The sequence below is a fragment of the Cryptomeria japonica genome, chromosome 3 (assembly GCF_030272615.1).
Source record: "Cryptomeria japonica chromosome 3, Sugi_1.0, whole genome shotgun sequence".
Taxonomy (NCBI): Eukaryota; Viridiplantae; Streptophyta; class Pinopsida; order Cupressales; family Cupressaceae; genus Cryptomeria; species Cryptomeria japonica.
Window position 1 is genome coordinate 120210047 of NC_081407.1, and position 9370 is coordinate 120219416.

General features: G+C 34.0%; 1 protein-coding gene across 1 annotated transcript; it reads right to left on the bottom strand.

The window, feature by feature from the left end:
* Positions 1-1018: 1018 nt before the first annotated feature.
* LOC131873996 (secreted RxLR effector protein 161-like) lies at positions 1019-1543 on the bottom strand. The gene has a single exon (XM_059217194.1). It carries the CDS (start codon positions 1541-1543, stop codon positions 1019-1021), a length of 525 nt encoding a protein of 174 aa, XP_059073177.1.
* Between the last annotated feature and the right edge of the window lie 7827 nt (positions 1544-9370).

The following is a 9370-nucleotide window of genomic DNA, read 5'->3' on the forward strand; positions in this document are numbered from 1 at the left end:
AACACGAAAGACCTCCATTTTATGTTAGACGACCATTTTAAGCTATTTCTTACCTAGTGGAGGATGCTTATATAATTCCATGTTAGTTGCCAAAAGTAAATATTTTCATTTATTCTAAGTTTAAATCTCTTTTATTTTTATTTTTTAAGTTTGGAAATCTCTTTGTTTTTGTTTTGCATGATTAGAAATCACAAGTAAAGATCAATTTTTTACAAAATAAAAAACTATTAGTTGTCATTGATGGATTGAGAGGAGAGGCAGAGGATAAACAAAAATAGAAAATACAAAGAACAAGAAGAAACAACTAAAGCAAGATAAAGAAAATGAGGCTTTTTACTGAAAAATTATATATATTCATATATCAAAAAGACATAGAGTCTGATTTTTATAATAGAACTGTTGTTCTTGAACATCACACAATGAGTTTCCCCTGCTTTTTTTTTTCATTCATCCCCCAAAAAACCTGACTTTGCTTTTTGCTGGCTGTTATACTGTTGTTGCAGCATCTCGAGTCTTCTACATTGTTCATTTCATACTTACCTAAACTTAAGGACTATCTAGCATACGTATGCCCATCAAAAAGTAATAAACAAACACAAAGTATTCAATGAATTTAGCATGACAGCAGGGGAAAAACTTTTAATAAAGATTATATTGCTATATTCATTTAAAATTTATCCTATGCAAGTGAAATGTCATATGTAAGGACTAAAGAAGAGATGGGAGGAGTGGGAAAAGGAGAATGTACTACGGTGCAAATTAAATGCGGTAGATGTGATTAGACTTTAATACTCCCCCTTAATCACAGCTACTGTCTACAATACCCAATTTATTTTTTTGATGGACAAAGCTTTTTTTTCCCAATGGTTTGGTGAATTTGTCCTCTGACCAGCAATGCTCCAAAATGATTTCTCTATCGTTGATCCTTTCTGATGAAATGATACCTTGTGTCAATATGCTTATTCCTTTTATTAAAAATTGGGTTCTTAGATAGTGCTATGGTTGATTTGTTGTCACACTATATCTTTGTTGTCTTTTCTTGTTCATGTTTCAATTCATTCAACATTCTTCTCATCCAAACTGCTTGACACACTGCCCTTGTAGCTGCTACATACTCTACTTCAACTAATGAAAGAGTGACAATTGGCTGTTTCTTTGAAGCCCAAGATACTACACCTGATCCAAAATGAAAAACATAGCTTGAAGTACTTTTCCTATCATCTATACTCCCTACACAATCACTGCCAGTGTATCCTATTAGCTTGAAATCATTTACGCTTGAGTAGATAATTCCATAGTTCCTTGTTCTACTAATATATTTCAAAATTCTTTTTCCAGCTTGCCTATGTGAAACTTTTGGAGATTCCATGAACCTTGAAATGAGACTAACTCCAAACATTATGTCCGATCTTGTGGTTGTTAAGTACATAAGACTTCCAACAAGTTTTTTATACAAAGTTGAATTTACATAAGCTTCTTTGTCATCTTTTCTCAACTTCAAACCTGTCACTATTGGTGTTGGGGCTGATTTGCAATTCATCATATTGAACCTCTTCAAAATATCATTTGAATACTTTGACTATGAAATGAATATACCTTTTCCATTCTGGTTTACTTCAATGCCTAGAAAGTATCTCACTAAACCCAAATCAATCATCTCAAATTACTTTTTCATAGCTGATTTGAACATGTCAATTGAAAGATCACCAGTGAATAGCAAGTCATCAACATATAAACAAACAATTATGATCTCACCTTTCTCATTCATGTTGGTATACAATGTAGGCTCACTGTTGCACCTATTGAATCCATTTTATAAAAGATAACTATCAATTCTGCTATACCATGCTCTTGGGGCTTGTTTGAGTCCATAAGTTCCTTCTTGAGCTTGTAAACCTTGTTTTCATGACCCAAAATCTCATACCCAGGTGGTTGCTCCACATGGACCTCTTCTTCTAATATGTCATTCAAGAAAGTTGATTTCACATCCATTTGATATACTGCCCACTTGTTTTGAACTACTATGGCTAATATTGTTCTCACGATGTCTAAACGAGCCATGAGTACAAATATCTCATTGTAGTCAATCCCGGGTTGTTGTGAATAACCTTTTGCTACAAGCCTTGCCTTGTGTTTTTGCAATTCACCATTTGCATTCAATTTTGTTTTGTAAATCCACTTCACTCCTATCATCTCTTTTCATTGTGGAAGATTCACTAACTCCCATGTTTGATTCTTTTCAATAGCATCTACTTTTTCATCCATTTCTTGCACCCATTTTTATTCTTTAACAACATCTTCAAAGTGAATTGGATAATCTACATGTGAGTATAAAGAAAAAACAAAAGTCTAACCTGCATTATTTCCACCTTCATTTTGCTCATAAATCTCCCTTAAACTTCTAATTTTTTGTCTTCTCAAGCTTGCTAATGTAGGATTGGACATGTCACTTGAATTTGTTGAATGTGGGCTTGATGCTCCAGCACTAAGAGTGCCAATTGATGATGGAGTTTGTTGCACATTTAATGGTGTATTTTCTTGTGTTTGTGGGGTTGTCCTTACACTTGATGGTGTCATTTGTTGTCCACTTTGTTGACCTTGAATAGCTATAGGAGGAGTCACATTTGAAGGAGTACTTTCTGATATAAAATTTTCATTTTCTTCTTGTGATATGTTGATTGCAATATTGATTGTTTTATCCAAAGTTCCATTCCATGCTTCATCTTCTACGAAATGCACATCTCTGCTGATAATAACCCTTTTGCCAATTGGTTTGTATAACTTGTATGTCTTTGATTCATCACTACATCCCACAAATATACATTTTTCTCCTTTGTTGTCCAACTTTCTTCTCAACTCATCTGACACATGTGCATATGCCACACATCCAAATACTCTCATATGAGAAACATTATGTTTTCTTCCACTCCATGCTTCTTTTGGAATCATATTAATGACACTTTTAGTGGGACATCTATTTATTAAATATGTTGCACATACTACAGCTTCATCCCAATATTCATTTGACAATTTTTTTGCCTTCAATGTATGCTTCATTCTATTTCTATTATTGTTCTATTTTTCCTTTCAACAACCCCATTTTGTTGTGGGGTATACCTTGTAGTGAATTGTTTGTGAATTCCATGGTCTTTACAAAACTTTATGAAGTCACTTGAGATGTATTCACCACCTCATTCTCTTCTCAATTCTTTGATACGATGCCCACTTTGTTTCTCGACAAGAGCCTTGAATTGACAAAAATAATCAAACACCTCATGCTTATATTTTAGAAAGTAGACCCATATTGTCTTATGAAATCATCAATGAATGTCAAGAAGTAGTAGCTTCCACCAATTGAAGGTGTTTGCATTGGCCCACACAAATTTGAGTGAACAATCTCCAATGGTTTGTTTTCCCTTATTGACTTTCCTATTGAAAATGATTCTCTATGTTGCTTACCCAAAATGCATCCTTCACATACTCTATCTGGTTTGTCTATTAGTGGAATACCCTTTACCATACCCTTTCTATGAAGTAGGTTTAAACCTCCAAAGTTGAGATGCCAAATCTTAGATGCCATAACCAATTTTCATCTTTAATTTCAGTTTGATAAACTACTTAGGGGATTGCTGCAACATTTTCTTCATTCACTTGTGGCTTCATTGAGGGGTGATCTTGAAAAAGCTCTACCTTCAAATCCGGTGTTATCCTTAGAGGAAGCAATCTATTGTTTGTCATTTGGACTTTTTCTATGAGCTGATTGTTTGGAAATTTTATCTAAAATTGTGCATTCTTTGTTCATGAAAAAGACTCGATACCCCTTTTGAATGAGCTACCCTACACTCATTAAGTTATGTTTCAGCCCAGGAACAAAATACACATCTAAAATAAACTTTTTCTCCCCCTTTTTTGTTAGAATATTGACACTTCCTTTACCCATAATTGAAACTTTGTTGTCATTCCCCAATGTTACTTCTAATTTTACACTCTCATCCAAACTTGAAAACATTTTCAAATTTCCAATCATATGATTGCTACAGCCTGAGTCTAAAAACCATATGTCTTTCTCACTTTCTTGTGCAATATTACAAGATATGAACATGCTATCTTGAGTTTGATTTTCTTTGGTAAAATTTGCACTTTGTTGCCTAGAATCATATTGCTTCTTTCCACACTCACTTAAATAATGCCCAAATTTCTTGCAATAATGACTTTGGATTGAGGATTTGTCATACTTTTGTCTTTGGGACTGATTTTGAGTTGATAATTGATATTTTCCTCTTCCACTTGAGCTTGATGGGTTGCTACCTCTTCCACTTGAGTTTGATGGGCTGCCTCTTCCACCTCTATATGAATTTCTTACTCTACCTCTGAAATTTGTTCTTCCCTTGCCTCTATCATGGCTAAATGAGACTTGTGTCTTGAATGCATGCTCCTAATTTGAATTTGTTGACTTTCTCAGTCTATGCTCATGAGAACTAAGTGAAGCATGAAGCTCATCCACTGAAAACTGTGAGAGATTCTTTGTCTCTTTTATGGCCACCACAATAGATTCAAATCTTGTAGGCAAACTTCTCAAAATATTTTCAACCACTCTTCTTTCTTCAAGGTTTTCACCATGAGATCTAATTTGGTTTACCAATCCAATGATTTGAGTGAAAAATGAGTCTATCAAGTATCTTATTCTTTCAAGTAAATTGTTTCAAAATCCCTTCTTTACATTTGCAACTTAGCTATTTTCACCTTTTCTATTCCTTGATAGGCTTTTTGAAGAATGTCCCATGCTTTCTTGGACTTTGTTGTTGCTTGAATACTTAGAAAAATGCTTTCATTCACTCCTTGAAAGATGAAGAAGAGGAATTTTGAATCTCTCTTTTTATTTTCCTTCAATATGTCTTTCTCTGCTTGAGCTAATCCATTATACGTTGTTGTAGTTAAGGAATCTGGACCAGAGATAGAGAAGATAATAGTCTAATAATATTTAGGAAGGATGGACTTTAATGAGATCATTGTAATGAATATGTTTTCCTGCACTGCGTATCTATATAACTCCGTTATATTAATCTTCTACGATAATGTTGACAACTTGTTGGGTCATAAGATTGGATTGATTATTGATTTCAATTACCAACAAGTTGTCAACGCCTTTGCATATATAAGGATGGAGAGTCATGTCCACGTAGGGGCATGACTTCTACGTGGCTTATGTCACATAGAGTCATGACCCTATGTGGACATGGCCCTCCATCCCTTATTCACCACTGATGTTCATTAGTTAACAATGATGGTGCTCGGGCTCACTAACTAATTCGACCCCGATAACTATCGGGATTATTCTGAACCATATCGATTATTATATAAAGTAATATATATATATATATATATATATATATACAAATTGCTTCAATCCGAATGAAGCTATATCCTTAACACTCCCTCTTAGCAAAAGAGGATTGAATTTTATAATTGAGTTTTAAGGAACAACCTTCTAGATATACATATTCATTTGACATGATCATTCACTCGGTAACACTTACTAGTGAAATACTTCATATCTCAGGCAGATATGGATTATCTGATATCCAGCACTCTGGGACAACAACTACTTGAAGTCTTATCAGATTACAACCTTGATTCTAGTGGCAATTGTAACATTGTCATTATCATAGGTGAAATAATTTTAGTATCATGATATCTGGCACATTCTGGGACAACAAATTAATGTAGTCAATCATGATATGATTGTTATCACAATTTTTGACATATTTCAGAACAACCATTTAATGATAACAATTCAATAACTCATCATAGAAAAATTTAGTATCAAGATTTTTGGCACATTTCAAGACAACAACTTAATATAGTCAATCTTGACAATAGATCAGACTATTGTGAAATTTGTCACCTTACAATAGCGATCTTACACTTACATCACATGAAAGATCGTCATCTTTCATGACATAGCACATACATGTAATATTGCATCCAAGATGTTCATGAATATATCAAATTACATATGAATCATATTAATATTAGAAATTTCCATTATAATTTAGTCATACCAAGTTTACCTCTAAAGTATTCCACTTTCAACCTTGCAAGAGGTTTGGTGAATATGTCGGCACTTTGCTCTTTAGTGTTGATGTAGGTCAATTTGATAACATCTCTGTCTACCATATCTCTTATGTAATGGTATGGGATTTCTATATGCTTGGATCGATTATGAAAGACTAGATTTACAGAAAGTTTGATGCAGCTTTGATTAGCACAGTGAATCACAGTGGGGTCTAGGGGTTTCCCAAATAGTCCAACTAGCAATTTCCTTAACCATACTACCTCACGTGCTCCCATGGAGGCATCCATATATTTGGCTTCAGTGGAACTCTGAGCAATTGCTGACTGTTTTCTGCTAAAACAAGATATCATAGCTGATCCAAGACTAAAACAATACCCCGTTGTACTTTTACGATCAATGGAACTACCTACCCAATCGGAATCAGAATACCCTTGGAGTTGTATCTCAATATTTTTATATTTCAAGCCAAGTCCAATAGTGCCACGCAAGTATATCAGAATATGCTTAGCCACCATTAGGTGAATCTTCTTAGGTTCGCACATGAAGTGACTTAACACATTGGTAGCGTAACAAATATCAGGGCAAGTGTTTACCAAGTACATGAGAGATCCAATAATTTGTCTATAGTATGTAAGATTTGTAGGTTCTAAATCTACTGCTTCACTTTTGAGCTTATGAAGATTTATTTCCATTGGAATGGAGAGAGGTTTACAATCCATCATACCAAATCTAGTCAGGATATCAGTGGTGTATTTTCCTTGATTTAGGAAAATATAATTCTCCTTTTGCCATACTTCTAGGCCCAAAAAATAGTGCAGTAGACCTAGATCTTTCGTATCGAATTCCGCCACAAGATCTTGTTTGCATTTTGCAATGAGGTGATCTTCTCTTGTTATCAACAAGTCATCAACATAGAGAACAAGTATTAACATGTCACCATCTAATATTTTGAAGTATATGTTAGAATCTGCTTCATTTTTGGAATATCCTAGTTTGGAGAGATAGCTATCTATCCTTTCTTACCATGTCCTGGGAGCTTGCTTAAGCCCATAGAGAGATTTTTTTAGTCTACACACATAGAGGTTTCTATCATGTGTATCAAAGACTTTAGGTTATTCTATATATACTTATTCCTCAATAATACCATTCAAAAATGTGTTCTTTATGTCCATTTGGTGTATCTTCCACCCTTTGGAAGTTGCAATTGCAATGATGGTTCTCACAGAAGTATATCGGGCAACTGGAGCAAATGTCTCTTTGTAATCAATTCCATCATTTTGAGAGAACCCCCTGGCAATGAATCTAGCTTTGTGTTTTTCAATACTACCATCTAGTGCATATTTAATTTTGAATAATCACTTTGATGAGACAATTGATTTGTCTTTTGGTCTAGGTACAATGTCCCAAACATCATTCTTTAAGATAGATTGGTATTCCTCAATCATTGCATCTTTCCAAGCTTCACATGTTAAAGCTTCTTCAACATTTGATGGTTCAGATTTGTAAGTTCAGTCATGAGTGCAACATAGCATGATTGACTTCTTATTTTCTTATTCTCTTTGAAGATTTCATCAGGTTCCACATTATTTTCTTCAATCATCTTTCTTGTCCATAGTGGTCTTTTCTTGTTGTTAGGATTTTTAGCATTCTCGAAATTAGGTGATTGAAGTTCATGACTTTCTATGCTATTCTACCTCTAATTCTCAATTGTAAGATTTTCATCTGATTATGTGGTTAGATCATCTTCTGCACTTAGAGAGAGTTTATAAGTAGCATCTTCTTCAAATTTGACATCTCTACTGATTTCAATAGATCTTCTTCCTGGAATATAGAGTTTGTATCCTTTAGTGGTTTCACTGTAGCCAACAAGTATGCCTTTCTTCCCGGAGGGTTCTAATTTGGTTCTCTTTTCTTTAGGAACGTGAATATACACGTGGTAACCAAAGATTCTTAGATGGATTAACTCTGATTTATTTCCTATAAAGGCTTCTTCAGGTGTTATATTCTCTAGGATTGAATGAGGGCATATGTTTTGAATATACATAGTTGTATTTGAGGCTTCAACCCAAAATGAGATATGTAGATTTTGATCATGCATCATGGCTTTGATGGCTTTGATGATGCTTCTGTTTTTTCTTTATGTGACTCCATTTTGTTGAGGATTATAAGGTACAATACACTCCCTCTTAATCCCAACAGAAAAGAAAAATTCTTTAAAATTTTTAGAGATGTATTCACCCCCATTATCTGATCTTAGAGTCTTTATTTTCTTCCCAGTTTGATTTTCCACTAAGGCTTTAATTTCTTTGAATTTTAATAACACTTCATTTGATTCCTTGAGTTTTATGAAATAGATCCATATTTTCCTAGAGTAGTCATCAACAAATATCACGCAATACAAGAATCTCCCTAGTGATGGTAATGACATTGGACTACACAAATCAATGTGGACAAGTTCTAGTATAACTTTTGATTTGTGTTCACTTGAAGGAAAGGACCCTTTTGAGTTTTTCCCTAGAGCACATCCTTTACAAGTTCTAACATGATCAGATTTTAGATTGGGTAATCCTGTGGTAATCTTTCATATAGAAGGTAGGGCACTTAAATCGAAGATGTCCTAATCTTCTATGCCAAATTTCATTAGAGTTTGATACTTCATTATTTAGTGCTTGCTTTTTAATATTACATAATTTGTATAAACTACCATCTCAAGATCCTATAGAAATAACATTATTTATGTTAGAATTTTTAGGCCAGAGTAGAACTTTATCTTCATGGAAGGTGACACAATATCCCTGATCAGCTAGTCTTGAAATAGAGACCAAATTCCTTTTGATACCTAGTACAAAAATAAAATCTTTCAATTGTAATGTAACTCCTATTCTTAATTGAATTGAGCAGGTCCCAATTCCTTTCATTGGATAGGTAGAATTGTCTCCTATTGTAACTTCTTCAGTTGAGTGGCCTTCAAATGTTTCAAATTAATCTCTAAATCTGGTTATGTGTCTTGATGCTCCACTGTCGATTATCCACATATGTTTGTTTGAGTTTATTTCACTTGACAAGGATAAGAAAAATGGAGGATTCTCTACTTCCTTGACTTCAGCTATGGAAGCTTGAGCTTTCTTTCTTTCTAGACAAATTTGTGAGTGTGTCAAAATCTATCACACTTGTAGCATTGGATCTTGGAGGAGTCTCTACTTTTGTGGTTATTTCCTCGCTTCCATTTGAACTTCCTTTTCTTCCCTTTGTTGCTTGTGTTAGCATGTAGTGCTTGAATTTATCCCTCTTTGT

Coding starts and splice junctions, on each gene's coding strand:
- LOC131873996 (XM_059217194.1), bottom strand. CDS start 1,543: ATGATGAATTGCAAATCAGCCCCAACACCAATAGTGACAGGTTTGAAG.